Source organism: Aquila chrysaetos, chromosome 9 (genome assembly GCF_900496995.4).
Source record: "Aquila chrysaetos chrysaetos chromosome 9, bAquChr1.4, whole genome shotgun sequence".
Classification (NCBI taxonomy): domain Eukaryota; kingdom Metazoa; phylum Chordata; class Aves; order Accipitriformes; family Accipitridae; genus Aquila; species Aquila chrysaetos.
Window position 1 is genome coordinate 12,050,786 of NC_044012.1, and position 23,729 is coordinate 12,074,514.

At 43.0% G+C, this 23,729-nt stretch overlaps 1 protein-coding gene across 1 annotated transcript in view; it reads left to right on the top strand.

The window, feature by feature from the left end:
• The first annotated feature begins 843 nt into the window (after nucleotides 1-843).
• SLC7A10 (solute carrier family 7 member 10) overlaps nucleotides 844-23,729 on the top strand; it is a 45,505-nt gene continuing 22,619 nt past the window's right edge. The window contains 2 exon segments of the mRNA XM_030024738.2: nucleotides 844-885; nucleotides 887-983. Coding sequence (XP_029880598.1) covers nucleotides 844-885; nucleotides 887-983 — 139 coding nt within the window.

Sequence of the window (23,729 nt, forward strand, 5' to 3'; positions counted from 1 at the left end):
AAGCTTGCCAACAGATGACTCCAGCTGCAGCTTATCGACAGCCTGCTGCCTGCCCAGCACGGCACCCGGGAGGGCTGCGGGGGGACGGTGCCCTCAGCTGCAGGCCCCTCGGCACCAACAGGTGAAAAGGGCGCTGGCGCGCACACGGGCTGTGGGGTTCTAACTCCTTTCGGAGAGGTTTGAAACAAAGTGCGAAGGAGGAGAGAAGAAACTAACAAAAAAAGTAAAGGCAGAAACCAAGCAGACAGCGTTTGGGCATTGCCTTGTTGATTTTAACTATGCTTGCTTGGACACACGCCGTCAGTACTGATTACAAGCAGTAAAATGTTTGTTCCCTCTGAATTATTGCACTACCACAACTAATAAAGCGTAACAGTAAGCGGACCACCACCGAGAAGATTCGTGTGGAGACAGCGCAGTGAAAGTGAGCCCTACACGGAGCTGGGCTGCTTGGTTGGTCGTAAAAGTCATCCAAGAAGAGCTGCGGGCACGCGGGCTACCTGGGCTTTGGGGCAGACCCTGCTGCCCGACAAACCAAACGACCGAACTGGTCATTTGACGCTTGGCACTTACCAAACTGCCCTAACCTCGGTGTTACTGAGGTTGCTTCCCCCCCCCCGCGCGTCGGGGGACGCGTTAGCAGGTTTCTCAGAGACACGCACCTCGTGTCAGGGCACTGTCACCCTGCGAGGGACCTTGCGGGGCGGGGGCCGGCCGGCCACCCTCCGCCCGCTCGCCGCAGGTGCCTCGCCTCAGAGAGGCGCCGACAACCCCCAGCACCTTCCCGCCGCCGCCGCGCGCCCCCCCGCCTCCACCCCCCACCCCCCGGCCGGGGGGCGGCGCATGCGCGCGGCGGCGGCAGCGGGGCAGAGCGGCGCGGGCAGCGATGGCCGGCGGGGAGCAGCGCGGCGCGCCCGGCGGCCCCGAGCGGGTGGCGCTGAAGAAGGAGATCGGGCTGGTCAGCGCCTGTGCCATCATCATCGGTAAGGGCTCGCACCGCCGCCGCCGCCGCCGCCGCCCGGTGCCCCCGCGGGCAGCGCTGGCCGCCCGTCCCGCTCGGCTGAGCCCCGCGCTGGGGCGGGGGCTCGGGGCCGGCCGGCGCGGCGAGTGGCGGCGAGGCACGGCACGGCACGGCTCCCGCGGGCAGGTGTAGCGGGGCGCCGGGTCCCCAGCCGGTACCGGGGCCGGGAGGGTCACTGGGCGATGTCTCGGCCAGCGGTGGGCTGGGTGGAGGGAGAGAGCGGCGGCCGGGACGACGGTTCGCTGCCTCCTGTAGCGTGCGGTCCTTCTCGGGGTGCCAACAAAATCGGAGTAAAAGCCCCCTCTACCCCAGTTGTTCAGCTGAACACAAAATCGTGAGATTTTCTAAAGCGTTTGCCTGGTGGCCTTTGGGGCTGTTAAGGCTCATGCGGCACACTTACTTCGAAGGCTAAACCAAAAGTTGATTCTTTTACCTGAGGTTGGGGTTCTTCAGAAGGAAGGCGGCAGCTTGGGCTGTCAGAAGGCCACCGAATATCCGGGGACCCACGGTGGCTGCGCGGGAGTTGGCAGCCCGGCCGTCCCCGCTTCCCACGCCTGCGGACGGCTGGCAGAGCCGCCGGCGGACAGGGCCTCTCCTGACAAACCTGGTCTGCGTGTCAGAGCTGCCAGCCAGCGGGGCTGAGCCTGCTTCTCTCATAACAGAGTCAAAACTGAGAAATCGGGGCAGGCCGCGCTCAGCGCCTTCCCTCAGCATGCTCTGTCGCTGCGGCGTTTGGGGAAGGAGCAGTTTCCCAGCTGAACGCAAGCAGCCTGTACTAACCCAGTAAGCCTCAAAATCCTGTGGGAAGATCCAGCCGTTACCCTGAGCTGTTGGAAAGACTTGCAATGGCAGTGGCAACTGTCAGGGAGGTGGCGGTGGGCGCGACAGGAGCTGCCGCATCCGCAGGAATGTGCTGCGCAGTAGCAGAATTGGCTGGGACAGCCCGTTGTGTCTGCGTGAATGATGCCCCCAAGCTTGAGGAAGAGGACCTTACTGCATACTTCCTATACGTTATCATACTATCCTACTGCAATTTTATGCTGTTAGCCATGTATCCCTTTTATGCCCCATGTAGGTGGATAGGGTTTTGCAAAAAAAAAAAAAAGAGAAATTTTAATGGCTTTGAACAGGACCTCTTGCATCGTGAGCGACGCTGTTACATAAAGGGAACTATTTCATTCCATTCCCATAGTGAAATACTAAAATCTAATGGGCAGCTATAACTGCAATTTGTGGGAAGATGTGTTCTAGGTATGCAGACATATCTTTACATTGAATGCCTTGGGATATTTAAGGGAGAAAATCTAGTTTCTGGATCTCAGTGGAGCACAGATGACCTTGCATAAGAGTGGGGTACTTGTGGCTATTCAACGAGGCACAGTGCTGTAAGTAAGGCACTTCAAGGGTTAGGTATCACCTGAGTTGCTGCTGGCCATAGGGAAAATTTATGGCATCTATGTCATTTGTTAGTCCTGGTATTAGATAATTGTATCTCAAGACTGCTATCCTGCTCTCCCAGATCCCTTTCCAGTCAACCTTTTATCAACCTGACTCATTTGCAACAGAGCAGAATACACATATATATCTCTTGTACAAAATAAACCTTGTGAAACAGCCTCTCATCTAATCAAAGACATTTGAGTAGGGAAAAACATTGACATTTATGATAAAGTCTAGTAATGTCAAGCATTTTAAGTATTAGAGAAGGTTGTCTGCATTGCCAAATAAAGCCTAAGAATTCTGCTGCAAATTCCCCCATATTTTGATAAAAGAAGTTTGAAAAACAACCCTAGGAGCCTGTTTGGGGGTTTGACTTGTTTGTGTGCAGGTGTGTGAAATTACATCAAGTATCACAAAGTCTTCGGTAACAAAGTGATATATACTAAGAGTATAGCATAGCTTTGTAGATGTCACTACATGAAACATGACAGCCTATAATCAGAGGACACTCACTGTAAATTACACCAAATGGATTTGCAAGCCATTACTGGAGTTAAATAAGAGCAATCTTATTTAAGACTCTTTCAGTAAAAAACTAAACTACTTGATCTGAATTGGTATTAGGCAACGAGTTAGCTCACAAATTTTCTGTATGATTAACATAGGGGGAAGAATTCTTTCCAAATGATTGAATGTGGGCAAAAAATGGGTGCTGTCGGTGTCGTAGCCTTTTGAACTGATGACAGACCAGGACTCTTATGTCAGCCATCATAATGGATTTCCTTTTTCTGAGTGGGGGGGATCTCTTCAAGGGTTTAGGCATCAAACTCCGATGTGTCCCATGGCAAAGGCATATTGCTTGAGAACACCAAGAAGAAAGAAATCACCTTTGAAAAAAACCTCTTCTTGCTCTGCATGGAGCTAAAACAAGTTTATGCTCTCTATTTTTCTTTAAGCGTTCCTGTAGGTTATCTTTATTCAAATAGTGTATAAAAGTGCTGCAAATACAGAAAATGTAAGAGGGTATTTTTGCATTATCAAATAGAAGTTTGATGCTGTGATCTGCCAGCATTACACCAAAAGTTCTGTTTTAGCTGACTGCTCTGCAATTCTAATCAGCTGCAGGATGGATACAGAGAATTATAATCTTCTAGTAATTAGTAACAGGAAGAGGAAACACAAGGGTATTTTAGAAAATACTGTAAATATGAGCCTATAAATATGTGATTAATAAGCTCATGGTGGCTTTCTGTACACTAATTCTACTTGTTTAAAATAAAGCATTATATGATTTGCAATTGGAGGGGAAAAAAAATCAAATGGTTTTCTGAGTGTTCCCTAGCACAGTGAAATGAGGTGAAAGAGAAGGCTTGGAGGTGAGAGCACCATTTGAGTGCTCTGGTATATTTGAGAGTTTTCCAATAATGTCCGGGTCTCTCAGTATTTCATAGACCATTAGGACCCCATGAAATTTCAGTTGCACGTGAGGAGATAAAAACTACCTCTAGATGCAGATATATCACTTCATCCAGCATAAACATTACAGGCTTCTGGCTGTTAGAGCTAAGGAGGTGTTCAGCCTGCCCTGTGAACTCGGGGCACGTACTGGTTCAGGGAGCAGTGACTCTGTTACAGGAGGGCAGAGGCAGGCCTCATCCTGCCAACTGCCCTGCAGCTCCCATAGCCTGTGCTAATTCACTGCAAAACAGGTGTTCCTTTTCCATGTTTTGAATTATAGGACCATTTTCTTACTACTTTTACAACTGAGATATTTGTCAACATAATAAATTGCTATGCCGTCTTAATACACTCTCAAAACTCATCCTTTGAAATTTTTATCCTCTCTTTATAGAGTTTTGAAAGGCTTTGCCATAAGAAATACCAGTTCATCTAACAGAAAATCTTCAGAAAAAAAGGTAGAACAAAGTACATCAAATTAAGAACATAATAGCCTGTCCTATATCCACCCCATAGGGCACTCCCCTGATTTCTCCCAGCAGCCTAGCTTTCTCACAACACATAAGACTATCCTTCATTACTTCATTATTTATATATTTTTAATTTGCATACGAACAAGCCTAATTAGAGAAGAAAGTTGTTTCCAAAGGTTGTTTCATGTTGAGGCAGAAGACACCTCTTTGGAGTATCCTAATGAAATGCAGGTACTAAATACAAAAACTTTTTGGTTTAATGCCAAAAAGAGACTGATACTTAGTGACTGTGAAACTGAACACAGTATTTAGTAGTAGTAACAAATCTTTTGGCAATTCATCATCTCTGCCATAGAATTTTGGAAAGTGCCTGAGACTTGCTGCAGGAGTACCCAAACTGCTGTGTCTCAAACATCGTTATGTGCAGTGAAAACAAATCTCTCACAGGCTCCAGCTATTAATAATCTTCTAATGTACTCAGTTACACTGCAAATTAAGCTTGCCAATACTCAGATGAAGTGGTACAGCTTAAAAAGTAGTAACATAGGTGCTTTATTATCTATTAGATAATGACTTACAGATACTATATAATTGCTTGAAACCTGAATTAGTATTTATTTAGCAGACAGAAACCTATGCCGTATTTAATACAACAGTTATTTTATGCGCTTTCTACATAGCTGGCTTTATATCTCAGTTATAGACCTATATGTGTAATTAAGATTATTGCACATGTATCTTTTCTATGAGCACAGGCATATGATCTATACAGAGAAACTCTTATGTGGTGCCTTCAATGAGAGTTTTGCCTGTGTAGATGAAAAACTAAGTAAGAAGCTCCATGACTTGGCTCTGTGTAGTTTCTACCACATTCCACTGCTCTTTAGAAAAGTACAAGAATTAGAAACAGCAGCCTGATTAACGTCTGATACCAGCCTGGTTCTTTTGGTCTGAATAACAAAAGTCACCATTCTTACATTAGAAATGTACATTTACCTGTATACACAAATTGCATGTATAAGACATTAACAAGAGATGTTTTACTGTTTAATACAGATCAAGTGGCTTTATATAACATGAACAGTTAAACATCCCTTAAACCCATAAACATTTGTTTATGCGGTTTCTAAAACTGCATGAAAGTAGCCATAGGGTCATACTCACATTATGGTGAAGTCCATTGTATACACATGAATGATTTTATGTCAGGCTATATAAGACCCATTAGAACACCTTCAAATTGAGCCACAATAAAATACGTCAGTTAAAACTAAATACATCTCCTCATTTTGCTGAGCACAGGCAGTCAAGTTATCTGCATCAGCTGACTTGGAGTTGCTTAAAAAATGTTTGCAGTGCTTATTCTACTCACACACAAGCTTGGTATAAGATTCCTTATAAACTGGTTCCCAATTCAAATCCAATGTTAATATCAAAACTGCGTTCAGCTGGCCAGTGAACAATATGTTCAGTTATTACTACTTTTGAAAGTAGCTTTCTGGAATTTATCTGTCCACATCGCCCAGAAAACAGCGCACACTCACTTTCTTCCATAGCTGATGTCGGTCAGGCAACTTACAGATGGTCTCAGCAGAATGCATACAAGCTGAAAAGCTCCCTTACATTGGAGATGCTTCCTCATGTCAGGGTTGTCCTAGTATGTAGTGAAAATTACTGTCCACGTTATGATAATCCATCAAGGGAACGACCAGATAAGTTTCTTTGGTTGTCATTATATCTGCCTGGCATTGTACTGATACTAACAATTGCATATGCATCTACAGGGAAGTTTTCATTTGCAGAAATACCACTTCCAAGGGCAGCGCTCTGAGATAACACTGAGTTCAGAGGTATAATTGCTCTGGATGTGATTTTTCCTCCTTGCCATTAACAGAAAACTATTTACCAGCCTTCCTGCATGTCTATTCGCTCTCTCCTTGCCGCTATGTCTCTTGCTGTTCTAACATGCCCTAAATCCCACAGACAGTCTTTATAGACAGAAACCTACTACAGGATTTGGCAAGCTGCTAGCCTATCACTGGGGAAGGAGAACACATAGAACCGGGAATAGCCTTCATACTCATCTTTTTCATGACATAAAAGAACTTAAGTGGAAGTGGATAGGTATTAACGCCAGCTGCTTGATGAATCCTCTCCAATCATGTTTCATATGCCACTGTTGCTTAAGGAGACTGGTTATTGGTCACTGAATCAACCGGCACCAGTCAGATCCATCTCTTTATCAAGTAACATATCAAATCATTATGAGATCATTCCTGGTGAGGCCCAATGGACTTCACTGGAGTAGTACCCAAGTTACAGGACTGCAGCAGAAAGACAGATGTATGAGAAAGGCAGAAGAAAAACACCCACATCTCTTGGTGATTTCTTCTGATTTCTGTGATCCTACCCAGGGTCACAGAAAACAGTGGTGCTGTTGCAGGAATCTTCTCCTTCTCTGAATCTGTGTGAGAGCATTTCACTTTTATAGCTAGCTGAAGTTTCAGGACACACTTTTGTTCGCTGACTTGTGAGAGTAATACAGATTACTTCAGTGGTTCTCTTTCTCAAAAAAAAAAAAGTGTTTCTAAAAAGAAAGAGTCTTCCTTATCTCTGTTACACACCTTGCTAACTAATATTTTGAGCATTCAGTTCCACATGGCACTTTCTAACATAACACACAAAGTATTTACACATACATGACTTTTTTTCAGGGCAATAGTTCAGGATCTAGCTCTGGACTGTAGAGAAATGTAATTCAATATCTTGTCCTCTTATAAATGCAAATTATGGTTAAATAAAGGCAGCAGTCAATTTTTGTTCAAGATAAATGGCACATCTTCCTTACTAGTGAAAAACCAAAGACACTTCTGAGGCACTTTTGAGGCTTAGGCTCAGATTCAAAACTACTGAAAGTTACATGTCCAGGTTCCATATGTACATTAAAGCTGATAGGCATCTGTAATTTGGTATGATACCCAGTATGAAAAAGAGGCACATACTGCTGAAAAAGGTCAGACCCTACATTTTGAAAGAAAGAAACCTAAGGATGCCCATCCAAAATGCATCATGCAAGTTACATTTATGTCATGATGCATTTTAGGGGTGTTACTGTGTTCTCAGTTCTTCGAGGCTGTCCAACATACAGTTATCCATCAGAATTGTTTGGGGTAGCCTTTCACCTGAGTTTAGGGAGCTGAAAACAAGCTGCAGTTTCACTTGCAAATAAAAACCGTGGCAAAGTTCAAATTAAGCTTGGTAAAAATCCAGGGAGATCCTGCAGCTTCTCTGGGCTAACAGCTTACCTCTGAGACTGAATTTACTTTCCTCTTTTAGAGGAAGGCAAAAAGGAGCTGTAATTAGAAATTCCTGGCAGAAAAGAAAAAGAAAAAAACCTTGACTTTATATTTTTCTTAACTGAGTCTTTCTGGACATAGAGAACGGTTTTGTTTGTCCACAGATGTGCTTTTCTGCTGCAGCCTGTATCCAGGACAGTTCAGCATGTGAAGTCCCTCATGTACCATACGAGGAGCAAGAGCCAAAACAGCAGAAAAAAAACAAAGTAAAAACTGTGAACATGAAAAAATCCTTCCCATATGATCTTCAGGAACAGCAGTAGGGCATAATGATGATCTTTTGCAAAAAAAAAAAAAAATCAATTTGTACTTTATAAAGTCAGTGATACTTGAGCAAAACTTGCAATATTTGTAACACAATTCTGTTGCCAGGTTATTAAGTGTCAGGTATTCATTGACTGGTGGTTTTGGTTTGGGTGGGTTTAGTTTGGGTGGGTTTTGCTAGTAGGTTGTTTTTTTTTCCTTCTTACCTTCTAAAAAAGTAGGAAATTCTGACTGGGACACAGTCACTCAGAAGGCTGAAGTGATGGGCTTTCTGCAACGGATGTCAGTAGTTTAGATACTCTGCAACAGAAACTCCTTCTTCCTTGATAGATGAAAAAACAAAGGTAGCATCCTTTGGTAGCGTCTTACTCTTGATCTGGCAGTACAGTGCCTGCTTTCAGCAGTGCCATAAATCTCCACTCGTGTTCCCTTTTCCTGTGCCTTGCAGCTCATTTCCTTCTAGCATAATGTAGCCTTTTCTGTTGAGAAAGTCTGTTCTGCTTTGGCAGGCTCACAACAAGCAGAAATGGTTTGGTAGAGGTTTAGCTTTTTTGTGTTTGGAGCTTTTTGTGTGCCAAACTTTTCCTTTCAAGACCCTGTTTTTTATTGGGCTGCGGGGGGCGGGTTCTACTAGCTGCCACACTTTTTTGTCATCTTGATTGCAGCATGATAAAATGAGAAGGCATTTGTCAGTACCGAAGTGGCCCAAATATAAAACATCCTAACAGTGTTGTTTTTTCTGCTGGTCCTGAAAAACCCAGAAGTCTCCCAAAGAGTTCTTTAGCAGATGTTCCACGGTGAAGAGCAGGGAGCCAGCAATCCAGCATGGACTGAGCATCTCAGCATCCTAATTCCTTTTTAGATGCCTGTATCCCTCTCTGTACAGTGAGAAAGCATAGACAATATGCAAGCCCTGTTCTCCTGCAGAGGAAAGCCATATATAATGGTAAATACATTTCTTCACATGCCAGCCTCCACAAAATCTCTTTATGCAGTTTTAGTTTATTCTCCTGATGTGTTCTTCTGGCACTGGCCTCTCCAAGTCAGGACTGAAAAGCATGATTAGAGGAGTGGTTGTCTACAAATTGTTCCCATCTTCAGGAACTTGTAGATTCTGTTTTTCTGATTTCACGGTAATGAATGGCCCAATATAGTGTTAGGGTGAGCCGATTAAATTCTTGCTCCTGGCCGTGGTTCATCATCTCTTTCAGACAATAGAGACAAATTCCACTGGATCTCAGAGAAGGAAAGGTAGAGAGGAATATCCTGGTGATGTTTAAGCCTGAGGAATTTCTGTATCATTGAGTAATGGAATAACCCCCACAGCTGAATTGCTCCGGTTCATTTAACGCTTTCTTTAGAATAGTACCAAAATTTATGGAAAAATAAAATCTTTCTGCATCTGAAAATTAAGTTGTCATTTTTTATCTGATCCCTAAATACTGTTGTAATCACACTTCAAACATGGGGCTTCAAGATCAATAGTGTAAAACATAGCATTAAAAATCAGCAAGTCTTCAGAAATGTTACTTCTGACTCCAAGAAATAGGTCAGTGATCTGGATGAGTGGCAGTTTTTCTGCTGTGTAAAACAATAGCTCTTTCATCAGTTACATGAAGCCGCATAATCTAGATCAGGCCAAACATCTTAATATAATATACCACAAGAATTATGTTTGAACAATGTAAGGACCTTATTTAGAGTCACAAAAGCCAGGAAAAATCAAGTTAAGGAAGAATCTCATTCTATTGAATACACTGGGTCAGAGAACTAAAATCCACAAATTATACGATCTATGACAATGAATGTCACAAGGCTGCCCATCACAAAACCTCTAGTTCACCTGTGACACTGGACAACTCACAGACCTGTTAATTATGCTACATGAACTCTGGGTCAGATAATCACACAGGGATGAGCAGTCAGGCTAGAAAAAGTTGCTTTCTAAGTACAGACATGCATTCAGACGGTGGAGGACAGCAGTTGAGCTCTGAATACTGAAACGTCTTCTCTATAACTTAAGCAGTTTTGCAAAAAGGTCATTGCACTTGAATACATGTGCATGACGTAGTAAGCCACAGGTCTGACAAGAAAAAGCATCATTAGTTGGCTAGTCTCTTGTAGTTCCTAAGTGCCTTCCATCTTTTTGCTGTTACATTGTGCAACCACCATGAGAGAAGGAGAAAAAACTATTAGCATGTGTCATATACGATGCATTTTTAATAGTCCCATATTGTTCTGTGAGATCGCTCCTGCTCAGGCCCCATGAGGAAGGTTGATGAATCCTGAAGAGTGTTCCTTGCCTCCCTGCCAACCCGTGCCTTGGAAAGGATCAATATGTGCTTCTCCATAAACCTGAAGATAATGAGTGCCAAGGAATATGAGGACTCACAGCTTCAAGCTGTGTGCTTTTATATCATGAAAATTCATCCTTTTGTACAAAACACCCAAGGGATCTGTTTTTCTCAGGGAGTTGCAAGGAATGGACCGAGAAGAATGAAAATGAGGGGTTGAGTTCCTTCTCTGGATTATTTCAAAATTTTGTACCAGCTCTCCTGAGAGCTTAATAGAACAGGGTTTCCTTGCTTGTTTTTAGGTAGGTCATCTCAAACTATATTTCATTTCCATTTCCCCATGACTTTTTTTTTTCCTCTGCCCAGATTTTGTCCTGTTTTGATAGCAGACTTATTTCTTTGGTAGTTGGTGTTTCAGTCCTTGTTCTATCACTAATTTAAAGCAATGCAGACAGTTCTGATGTCCATGAAACGGAGACAAAACCATTTTAGAAACAGCATTCTAGGACTCCATAAACACAAAAGTTTCATTGTTTCTGGTACTCTTAAATGCAGTCTGAAAACTTGAAAAGCCATACAGTTTGGAAACATAGAAAATCACCTCTTTTTATAAGTGTCTTGAAAATAGTAATAGCATTAGTTAGTACAAGAGAGCAGAAAGTATCCAAGCTTGTTAAGCTCCCAAACACTGTGCTTAGACTCAAGTAAATTAAAAAATAGCTCAATCAATATTTTAAAGAATAAGGGAAAGAAATATTTGATTCTGGGTGGTGTCCTCACATGCCTAGCCTTCAGCTTGGAAGGGATTTCTATTTGTATGATAGAATTAAAATATTTGTAATTAAAAAAAAGCTGACAAACTACTTTTTTGTACTACTGCTAGTAGATCTTGTTGCAATAAAGCCATTTCTTAGGGTAAACTCTGCCAGAGACCAGTAGGACACAACGTCTACATGTTTGTTGGTTGTGGACACGGCCAGTTCCCTAGCAACGCCTTAAGATTTAAGCAGACTATTACAAAAGGTACCCAAATCCTGTACATATTACAAGTGCGTACAGAAGGAATAGCTCCCCTTCGCGCACTTGGGCTCCCGACAGAAGATTAAAGACCCTTTTCTTAACAGGTCCCAAGTCCCTCAAATCCTACTGAAGTCAACAAGAGCAGAGGACTTCTCTGCCTCGTAGGATCAGGCCCTAAATTAACTTAAAGCTGCTAGGTATGAAGCACATTAGTCTATTATTACCCACGTAACAGAGCGGGGCTGGCAGTTGTACCGCAGGGAACTTCGGTGTGAATGGACCATACTGTGTTCAGGCTGCGCAGCACAGCGGAGAGCGATGGGGACAAGCATAATATGTTCTCATTAATTAAAGTTATAGGGGGCCAGTCTCGCACACTCCTTTTAGCACAAATCTAATAACAAAAACACATGTTGTTGACGAAACACAATCAGGGCACAGAAGCTTCTCAGGCATCCTGGCTGCCCTTTTCAGCGGGTAGGGATTGTCCTCTCAATTTCAGAAACAGGGAAAGCAGCACACAAAGGCCAAGAGGAGCAAATTCACTTCCAGCCACCAACTCGCAGGACCTCCCTGAAGACAGGTCTCTGAAAACACCATCTATTGAAATCTCTACCTTTCCCTTTGTGGCCTTCTGAGATAGTCCAAGGACTTCTTGGCTGAGATTTAGCTGCTCAAAAGCACCAGAACTAAAAAACCCTGCAATGAATGACAAAATTTCTGTAAAGTGACATTTATAAATTTATAAAGAACCTACTTTAAGCAGAAGTCTATTGTTTTAGGTAACTGAGAAAGAAATAAAACAAGATAAATCAAACATCTCTGATCTGTGGCAGAAGTAGAATAGAAAATGTATCATAACTAGGGCCCTATACATTGCGATGGCAGGGATGTTCAGGTCTGTGTTAAGCTGTATTTTGCAGGATTAGCTAATTTAACTCCATGTTTCTTCATACTCAAGACATTCTGTAAACAAGTTTTTCCATCTGATGGGAAGGAGTGACTTTTTTGGATGAAATTTTTATAGAGCTGGTCAACTGCTTAGAGAAACCTGTTATATAAAGACATCAGTGAGCAATATGAAGGCTAATAATTCTAAGGATATTTCAAGACATAGTTGTGGTATTTGCTAATACAGGATTCATATGCACAAAAGAAAGTTATATAGCAATATTGCTAACTTTTGAGATCATATTACAACAGGTCTGGCATTTCCCTTAAACTCCCAGATCATAGCTATTTAAGAGTTTCAAGAAAAGCTACCATTTCTTTTGGAAATGAAGAAGTTTCTAGTTCTCGTTGGTAAAATTATCTAAATGTATTCTTTAAAAATAAATAAAAGATTTTAAAGTAAACAAAGTCAAGATACAAGTCAGCACCAATTTCTAAATCCATGAGGACAGCAACACAGCATTGTAAGTGATGCCTGTAGAAGTGTATAATAAGCTGATAAGTATTTGTAAATCTTGTTTAAACTCAGGTTGAGATAGTTATTAAAGTGCACTTAAAATTAGGTGTGAGCTTTAAATCAAGTATCATTGTGCAATAGTTGTGCACACTCCAGGAAGCATAAATAGGCTTTTTTGCTTTTAAATTCCACCTCAGTTCTTCAACTGTAGTGAAACATAAGCATATCTTTGTATTCTTTGCTGGAACAGAGACAGAGCCATGTAGAGGTGTAATGATACTATGCTGCTAGAGGTAAAACTAACTCCACCAGAATTTGCTAACACAGATTTACAAACAGAAGAATGTAAACTTGAGAGCCTGAGTGATTTCCAATAAAGGAGCTGTGAAACCTGCAAGAGCAGCAAACTTTGCTAAAGGCTCATGTCTTGTTTACATCTGCATCCAAAATAAGGTTTGTGTAAGATCCCAGGCAGTGGCAGTAGAGCTTGTAGGAGATTCTTAATCAATCTTTCTTCCTGATAACGTAACCTGATCTATAACACAACAGTTGGTGTATTTGGAAGGCAGGTTACTGCTATTTTCATGTTGCTTTGGTTTAAGTATGTATTGCCTGGAATTTCAATTCAGGAAGGCGCTGTCAGGATTCAGTTCCTTTACTGTTCAGGACAATGTTGAAGACTAAACTTTACCTTAAAGTTTAACATGCTTAAATTCCCATAATACCCCTTCAGAGATTAAGGATCAAGTGATGTCTAGTTTAGAGATGTTCTTCTTAATGGATCCCAGGTTATAGTGTTGTCACAGGCTTGAAGAAGCTACATAAGCACGGTCAAAAAATTGACCAGTTGGCAGGAGTTTGAGCGCACTTTTGTAGGGCTCATCTTTGTGGGGTCAGAGCAGGAGGTGTAAAACCTGATAATTTGAGGGAAAACCAGGGGCAAGAGTGGGAATTAAGTTTTTCCTTATTTACAGTTGAGTAAATCAGTTCAAGCTGTGTCTTCTCCAGACCTGCTCATTCCTGTAATGCCACCCTGTGAGTCCCCTTCATGTGCCTTTGCTTCTGCAGAGCCTTGCGGCAAACACAGCTGACGTGTGCATTCTGGTAGCCACAGCTGGGCGTTGAAAGGGCCCCAGTGCATGCAAACAAAGTTTTTAATTCTCAAGGAGGAACATTTTTCCCAGCAAAAAGCTGCAGAGTGATGCTTTGCAAGGTAAGCAGGGAGGTGCCACAGCGGCTGGGGAGCAGGCTGGGGGTCAGGGAGACTGTGCCAGTTTCCACGCTGGTTTCTTCCGCTAGAGCCTAGGCTCGTCTAACAAAAAAGATCCTCCTGTGCACTTGTATTAGTGTACTGTGTGACTTTTGAAATTGCATACTGCCATTTTATTGTATCTTTCTAATTAGGCAAAGGATGATACTTCCATGAGGACTGACAGCTTTCAGGAATGGACAGGAAGAGGCTTTCCCACTGGGCAGCAGCTGCTGATAAATTTTCCAGACTATTCGAGTAATCTGTTTACCATGCTCAGTCACAATCAGCAAGAAGAATAGAGCTAGGGGGAGAAAAAAAGGAGAAAAAAAAAAAAAAAAACCCACAGCATTTTCTGTGAAACAATTATGCTTCAAAGATGGTTCGAGGGTCCCTGCCATTGGAATGAGTAGGGCTAAAGAGTCTGGGCTGACAAAAAGCTGTATCTGTTCTACTGTCCTCATCTGACCCACAGCATTCCCTGACACAGCTGGACTCTTTGGTCATTATTAAAGCTAGGTTGGGGAGCTTTAGAGCAGCATTTTGTAATTGCTTTTCTTCTTGATAAATACTGAAAGTCATTGCAGGTGCAGTGGGCACCGTGAGAGCTGTCCCAGAGGCACAGCTGTCACTTGCAGGATTTCTCAGCCAAGGGACAAACTTTAAATCAGCTGCATGGGCTGACATCTGCTTCTTAAGCTGCTGCAGGGGGGGACCTTGCTCCACTATCAGTTGCTTTCCTTAAAATCAGGATTTATCTGGTAGTATTCTGTCACACGGTGTCCTAGAGAAGACCCCCACCTCCTCCAGTGTGCATGCAGGTCAGGGCATTAGGAACTGCTCATTTCTACATTGGGGGATTTAATGACACATTTCTGCCATTTGCAGGTGAAATTCCAAGTCAGGATATTGAGGTCCAGAGAGCACAGAAAACAGATGTCTGACAGATAACAAGGGCTAATACAGCATAAAGCTGCACTATTTATAGAGAGCAGCGTGCAGTGCTGCACTTTCTTACCAGGGCAACCCAGGGATTTTAGGAACATTAGAAGGGTTTCATCTACATTCCTCTTACACCACTAAGGTAGGTTTGGTATTCAGTTTCTCTGCAGAAATTAGTGGAAGGGTTGAAGCCTTCTCTAACGCCACAGGAGAGCTTGGCTTCAAGGGTCACAGTAGCTCAGCTTTATGTGCTGAAGTCCCACAGCCAAGGGGGTGGTTTGAGCCCCTGTTCCCTGCAGCCCCCTGCCATGCTGTCAGTGGTGATGCAGTGGGACCCACCAAAAAGGACTGCTCCACAGCTCTCTGTTGGGACCCTCTCATCCTCACCTGGCAGCACTGCCCTGCCATAAACCCTACTCAAGGTCCCTGGTGCGAGGGAAGAAAGCAGAAAAGGAAGGTGCAATATGAAGCTCAGCAAAGGTGGCTGGTAGTAATCCTTGCCTGGACACACAACCTTACTACTATGTATGCTGCTTTCAGCATGGCAGCGTACTGGAGTTCACTCAGTGTTACTCCTTTGAGAAAATCCCAAGGAAAATGCTTCCTAGTCTCTAGGAGAAGGCTTTTCCCAGTATTTCTGCCTTATCTGTGGTATTCATTGCAGCATATAGAGAAGGGCAGAGGAGGCTGAGGTTTGCTCTCCGTGGTAATGAAATGCAGACCACATATCCCAACACTGGCAAGAGAAGAGGAGAACAAGTCAGAAGTTAAGGAAGTAGAGAAATCAGACCAAGTACAAGAGTCAGAACAGGGGAGCAGGAAATAAAGCAATGGACTGTGTGCCTGAAAAGAGCAGACAGAGCCTGCAGCCGGTGAAAGGATTAGCAGAATAAAAGGAGTTTTCAATTTAGAGCAACGACAAAAATACTGTCATACAGGCTTTAACTTCTGCTTTGATGTAAACACATTGCAGCAGCGTTACGCAAATAAAATGGAATAAAACCATGCACTAGCAGACACCCGACTTCTTTATTATTTCACATGCTCCTAAGAGGCCTGATCCCCAGTATCTCCTCACCATTTATCTACCTTAGCGCAGGCCTGTCCTCTGCACACATCATCTAAATGTTTGGTCTCAAGTGCAGGGAGGCATTACACAGGTGGGGACCAGCACTGACTGATGGGGACAACCATGCCTCCTTCCAGGTTCTCAACTGGGCCCTGCAATTTTGAACACACAGATTGGTAAATGAATCTATCATACCCAGTGTATGCCCACGTGCGTACTCAGGAGAGCTCTTGAACAATGCCTGCAAGCCAGAGAATCAGATCAGAGTTTCCAGTGCTGTTTTGGGTTAAGAGAGCATTTACATTTTACTCTAAGTACTATATTGATAATATCCCACATCACATCTTTTGCAGTGAGGTCTCTGCAAAAGTACAGTACAGATGTGCCCTTCCTACAAGTACAGTCAGCACCTGCCAATGTAACATCCTTTGAATGCTCTTCAAGTGGCAGATTATTTTGCAACAATCACATTATTAAAACAGAGGCTTAAAAGCTTTCTTGATGAAGCTTCTTGATGAAGCTTCTCTTGGCTGGCCTTCTGTAGAAGAGAAGCAATTGACAAATTATTACTAATTTTACAAAGAGGAGATAAAAGAGCATCGCCTTTCAGAAAGATAGAAGCTTTAAACCATCCCATTTTCTGGTTTTAAGCTACTGGGTATGTTGGCAGAGCTTGGGCTACTAACAGTCTGAGCATGGTCAGCCTTGTACGGTAACCAGCAGGCTTCAGCTAAACAGCAAAGTACTGCAGTCCCATAAATGTACCTTGCAGGTTTTGCAAGTACTGCTTTCCTCTAAGGCTGCTTTCCACTGCTAGGGGAAAGTGATTCCAAACTAACAGTCGTCATGAACAATTTATACATCTTAAGCCAGAGCCAGATGTGCAGCTTACTTCTTTTAAAGAACTTTTCAAATGGCCCCAGATATATTAAAGGCCCCAGGAAGACCGAGGTTAGCAATTCTCACAAATTTGCTTTGATTGCTCTTCTCTAGATTGTGAATTTTTCATCTAATTGCAACACAGCTGCCTAACACGCCCCAAAATCACCACCATGCAGCCTTCCCGTACAAGTAGTATCTGCTTGCAACTTCTGCTCGTCAGTGCTCTTTCTCTGCGATTTAATCAGTCTTACATTTTCTGAAAACATGAAAGACAAGAAAACAGAGGTTCCTCTCTCTCGAGGGAAGGATACATACAATCGTCTCGCAAACAGGTTGATCACAGTAACACTGGGGAAAACAGCAAACCAAGAATGTGACAGCCACAAGAACATTCCCTAAAATTCAGGCTGAGAACGATATTCCAGCCTCGCTGCAGCTCCCCGGATTAGCCAAATAAAGGACGCTTTCAATCCCTGACGCTTCCCACCTGGCGGCACTGCGCGATTCCGCCTTTTTCCTGCCGTTCGAGAGCTCGGTCCGGTGGCGGGGGCCGGCCGGGGCCGTGCCGGCTCGGAGGCCGGGGCGATGCCCGGCACGGCCTGCAGAGGGCAGGTGTGCCCGCCCGGCGGGCGGCTGCCCGCGGCGGGGCGGGGCCGGGCGGGGCGGGGCGGGGGCCGCCGGCCTTTCCTGGCCCCCGCACCGCGGCACCCCGGGAGCCGGCGGAGAGGGAAGGGGTGGGGAAAGCCGACCGTGGGTCTGGGGCGTTTGCGTTCATGAAAGGTTTGTTGTTTGGTTTTCTTCAGTGAAACGGTTTTGCAGGAAACCGAGCCTGGCTTATTAAATATTCTAGTCGGTAAAAGGCAATACGATAAATTGCAAGTACCCTCTTGAGGATGCTGCGGCTCGTTTTAATACAGAGATAGTAAATTTTAATATGCAAACATTTAAGTGATTGACAGACCTCCATAGTACCTTATGCAATAGCAAAATCTAACCCTAATACCGAAACAGACTATCACACCCTCTGTCAGACCACGTCGGTTACTATTAGCAAAGTTATGCCTGAAATAGTTACTTTCCTTTACTCGGTTTTCTGTTCTGTGCACACCTTCATTGTTAGAAAAATGTTGTTTTTCAAGTCCTCGTGGACTACACCTGTATTTTAGCGCTCAAAAGGCAAATACCTTCTTTATAAATCTACGACAAGTTAAAGAAAACACTTCTGTCGGTATTTTAAATAGCCTGATTTTTAAAATCTTTAAAGTTAATAATCAGATTATAAATTCTTAACCCAGTAAAATCCACTTGGAATGCTGGAATTGCAGTTTATAATGACTGGTCATGTTCTTACTTGCTAGGAATTTTAACATAAATATTTGAACTGAAGTCATATTTTAAGATCATTTAATTTTGTTAAATACCAATCCCTGTAGACATTAAATTATCACTGTTACTTTTATAGCCATTTTTCAGTTTTTCTTTTGCAAGCGTATTAGGAGCCATAATTCATTTTCCACTGGTACAGCAGTTAGTTACATTTTTTACTTGCATATGAAGTTAAATGGCTATTATTTTAATGCCAAGCTCTATAGATCCTTTTATCCATTCTTCATTAAGAGTTTTCTGAATGCTAGTTAAAAGCAAAGAAGTTCAAGGCCATTACGTGAAATGTCTAAAACACAGCCACATAGCCTAAATTCATGCTTGACTAGAGGTTAAGAAAACGCACTTGGAGTGTTTGCTGCTTTTAATTCAGCAGAGTTCCTATAGCCTAGTAATTTTTTTAGGCCTGACTGCTTTGTTGATTCAGAACTTCATTTACCCTTTGTATTTTAATTGCGGGGGGGGGGGGGCACTTATAATCTCTTGTATTAAATGCTACACTTGCTGTTAATAAGCTGGAGAGGAGCAGGGCAAAGGCTGCGCAGCACCTTGTGCCCGTCCATCCCGTTAAGTGTCGCAGCACGGCCTCGGTGCACGGCAGCCGTCGCACTGCCAGCACTGCTGGCACATGGGTCAGGGCAGAGCCCGAGGTCAGCCAGGGCAGAGTGGCAAGTTTATTTACTGTAAATAAATTGAGCCAGTGGGACTGCCTGTGCTGCCACAAGATTTCCAGTTAGCACCAAAATTATGAGCTACACATGTTACTTCTTGGCTGGTTTTGTAGGTGTGTCATGCCCTGAGTTCACAAACAGGCAGTGACAATCAAAACAGTCTCTAGTGTCCTCAATTAGAAGTGCTTAACTCCTGAGAGCCAATTAGTAACTGACAATTAGCTGGACTGGAGGCTGCTTAGTTTAGCAGTTTTCTGCTAAATAAATATCCACAATGAGTTACATCATCACTGTTATTGAGGTAATCCACCTCATACTTAATTTGGATTTAAACAATTTGTAAAGCACAATTCGTTTTGACTAAGCTTTTTTTGTTGTTGTTAAACAGTAATCCCAAATCTTTACAATATTTCATACTCAAATAAGTTATTTATTAACTCTCAGGCAGGATGCAAAGCTTCAGCATTTGTTTATAAGAGAGCTATTTTAAGCAATGACACAGACTGTCATCCTGTTGGCCTGAACAATGTCTACTTAGATGTGGAAGTCCTGAGAGGATGGGTAGACTTTCATTATTCTTCTATTCACAGCTATCAGTGAAAACAGTCTGTAGCTGCTCTTGAGGATACAATATACCAACATATCAAAAGAAAGCTGTAACTGAAACCAGGTTGGTCTCAAACATTTCATTAAAAAAAAAAAAAAAAAAATCTCATTTTCTACAGCTTCATAAAAAAAGTTACAATTAACGGCTTACATTCCCCACATTGGCACTGAGAAAGGATGCTGGACTTGCCCTTCATAGCTGAGATATCCAGACACGTACTCAGACCATCTGTTACAACTGTAGCACTGAAACACCCAATATACAGTTGGGGATATCATCCTCGATGATGCTGACCACTGTGTTTGACTACTGTCTTACTAATTCCTACTCTGACTCAATAAACATGGGACGCACCTCCGCAGTGATGCTGGAGGGAACAGGACAACCCGGGCAATGCAGGCTTTCCCCCTGCCAGAGGGGGGGAGCACTACCTGCCAGAGGCTGCCTTTGAACATCGCATCTCCCCCGCAGCATTACCTGCAACGTGCCACCGAGTGCTGCGTGACCCACCTTGAGCTTTGGAGTACCATCTCCTGAGGACAGTAAACAGCACTTGATGAAAGCAGGAGTCTGGCAGGATTTATGCTCATGAACCATACACAGTTTTCCAGGAATGTTGCCTGCTGTAATCCTTCACTGAACAACTAGTCACAAAGTGATTTACCTGACTGTGGCCAAAAAAAAAAAAAGTGTAGAATTTCTTTGTTGTTAACATTTCATTTTTAGGGGGAAGAGCTGCTTAGACAAATTTCTAGTCCATATTACAGACCCATTCAGAATTTCAGATGTACAACAGATCTTTAAAGAAATGCACAAGCAGTAAAAAGGTATGAGTGATATTTTTCTTTGCTAACCACACAGGAAATTGCTTAGTTTTATCAGAAATATGGTCTCTAAATACAATCAGTAAGGCCATTCCAAAAGAACTGCTGAATACTTTCAACAGGCTGCAAGATCCATTATTTCTACAGTCTGCATGGATTGTGCGCTGCAGATAAATAAAAGATGCCCTAAGGACTTTGCATGCTAAGTGAATACGCAAAGTATTACCAGGTCCCTTTATTTTCTCACAAGCATGGTGATAGTGTTTTCCTTCAAAGTGCAGTTCTTGAAGTATTTTAATGAGAATTCAGCTTTTGTTTAAAAGATGAGTTTCAACTGCCATAGTTACATTGAAAAACACCAAAACCTGATCCCAAATGCACTCTCATAGTTCAAAAGCCGGAGGCAAAGTGAAAACACTAGATTTTTCAGTAAAGCCCCATACCCTAATTTCCAGGTCAGTACCATGGTTCCTGAATGGTTTAGCTCTTACACAAGGTGCTGACCTACAAGCAAAACCACACGCTGCATGTGTGAGCGACTGGTCTTGGAAACCCATCTCACGGCCCGGTCTTAGTGTCAAAATTACAAACACAAAAGACCCCAAACATAATTAGATAAAGGACTGGAAATTTGAAAGGACAGGGGGCGTTGGCATTCTGTTCGGCAAAAACCTGGTGTGGGACCCACTTCCACTGAGTCGGTAGAGATGGAGCATGGCTGATAGGAGAGACTGAACTCTCTTTGTACCCACTTCACTGCCATGTTACAATAGCTGGTTTGGGTTTGTCCGACCTCCAGCGGGCTCGGTGGAACCAGCAAGTGCACTGGGTTGCAGCCGCCCCAGCCCTTTGGGCTGTGAGTGTGGCTCACAGAGGACAGGCTGAGCTCCAGTCGCAGATAAGACTCCCCAGCAGCAGATTACAGCACAACATACACAATTTATATACCGTATATACCATAATACACCCCTTTCACAATAACTCTTGAAGTGGTATTATTCCATTAGAACCTTGGCTTTTGTTTAAAAATTATGTTCCTAACCCTCATGAGTTGTTTTAGAAAACTGTCAAAATCTGAACCATGAAGCCTTAAAAAAAAAAAAAAAAATTACAAAACAGAGAAGGCAAGTAAAATAGCCTGAAATATATCACTTCTAAGATCTTATCCAGTGTTATGGTGTTGGGTTTTGGTTTTTTTTTTTTTTTTGGACAATGTTGAGAGTGATTTCCACATCCTAGAAAAATAAGAAAGGGGGAAGAAAAAAAAAAAGTGAAGAAATGGCTGTGTCTTTTCACCTCTTCAGTCAAGTAACACATCCGGCAGTGCTGCGCAGCTGAGCGAGAGCAACCCGGGGTCTTAATGAATGCGTGCAACCAGCAGCGTGGGAGCAGATCACCCAAGGTCTCGCTGGCTCTAGCAGTCCTGCCGGAGTCACCTTTTCACACCAATGAGCAGCTCCTGAGCAATTCTGTGGGCCAATTTCTCTAAGTGAAGAACAAAAATGCTTTACTTTAACATCAAGCAGGCATAGCTGTGAGGTCTAACTTTCTCCTCACCCCCATCACAGACCACTGTTATTGTGAATAAGCAAAAAAATAAATAAATTCACAGAATTTGTCAAGCTCAAGGCTCTCTCTTTTACAAACTCTCGACTTGACTAGAGCAGAAAAAGGATTTCGTTCCAGAGGTCAGTATTTTTGCAGGATGTCTTTTCAAGGCTCATTGGTGCTACACAATACAGTGCTGGGTTGAGGACAGCTTCTGTCCTGCAGAAAACTGATACTTGTTTAAGGTTGGGAATATGAGAGGGCTTAGAAAGTGAGTATCTTTTTATTATTATTATTACTAGCAGAAACATTTTCACATGCCAAGGCAGCAGGCTTCAGCCAGCAGAGACAAACTCAGGCTCATCATCCCACTCTCCCCTCCTTGGCACACTTCTCCTGCCCCATTTCATGTGGCTCCATCTCTCTCCATCCTCTGCTTTTGTGGCTGGTGTAATGCATTGGGGTGCATGGCACCACAACATGAGTATGGATCTGCCTCGCACAAGCAATTGTGCTATGTGAATGCATCAGTACCTCCTTAGGCTTGATCTGGAGGTGGTGAGAACATCTCCCACACGGGAAGCTCATAATCTAGCCTTTTTAGACAAGGTGCTGTTTACTGTGATTACTTAGTACCGATTTGTTGGGATTGGTCATACAACTTCCAGTAACTGGCTCATACCTCCCAGGCAGGGCTAAAGCTGTACAATTACCAACAAGAATTTTCTTATTTTTTTTTCTCCTTCTAGGCAGCCTATTCAGTATTATATTTGTAAGATATGTCTGTGGCTTGAAGATATGAAATTCAAGCATTAGTTTCCTTTTGGTTCAAAGAGGTGGTTTTGTAGCAAGAAACTCTAGTAGAGGCCACGAAGAAGCAGAGGAAGTGGCTGTTTTACAAGAAGTAATTCATTTTTTCCATGTCTTCACATCTTAGAAGAAAAAAATAAATAAATGCAGTGAGTATCAGGAGTACCAGCACTAGTAAAGCTGAAACAAATTATCCCCGACATGGTGAGCATAGTAATGACAGTCTCCCTGAACGGCACAGCCAATTTCTTTTTTGCCCCAGAATTGCTCACCAAATTCTCTGCAGTTCCTGCTAACCAAGGCTTGCTTTGAAATACCTATTTGTAGACAAAGCACCTGCCTTACTGCTAAGTCTTCTGGCCTAAGAACTTCTGCTAAGGAACACGAGACCTCTTGAAAACTCTGCGTCTCATCAGGCAGTTTCTGACATCTCATTTTCATAGAGTGTTTCATCATCTCCACCATATCTATTTTTAAACATGTCCTATGCTGAGTGAAGCGAAGGTACTTCCCAGGCACATTTACCACATTCGTGGCAGGTTTCCATAAGAACATTTTGTTGTCGGAAGGGGCGTAGCACTTCCGCTCCTGCTGATACGGCTTTTGCACATGTTGCAAGAGCAAAATAATAGGAAATCCATAATGATTTTGGAAGAGAGTTTTGCCTTATCATATTCATGAAGGACATTAGATTTTTTTTAAAAATATGATTAACTACTTAGTTTAACAAAAAAATCCTGTGAATGTTTGTGTGAAAGGACCATCCAGAAGGTTGTCCTGCTCTTTCAGGTAGCTGCACCCAGGAAGCATTATCCTTAAATAAAAAAAGTACAGGCTATTTCCAGCTCAATACAGACTTGCACACGAGAAAGACTGCTTTGGCAGTCTTGCCATAACAGGAGAGCATCACTCTAAGTCACGCTATGCCATGGACGTCTCCTCCCTGCAGCAGTTTGGGTTTCAGTAACAGCCCTGCTGCCGATGCCCCTCGCTGCCCATCACCCGGGCTG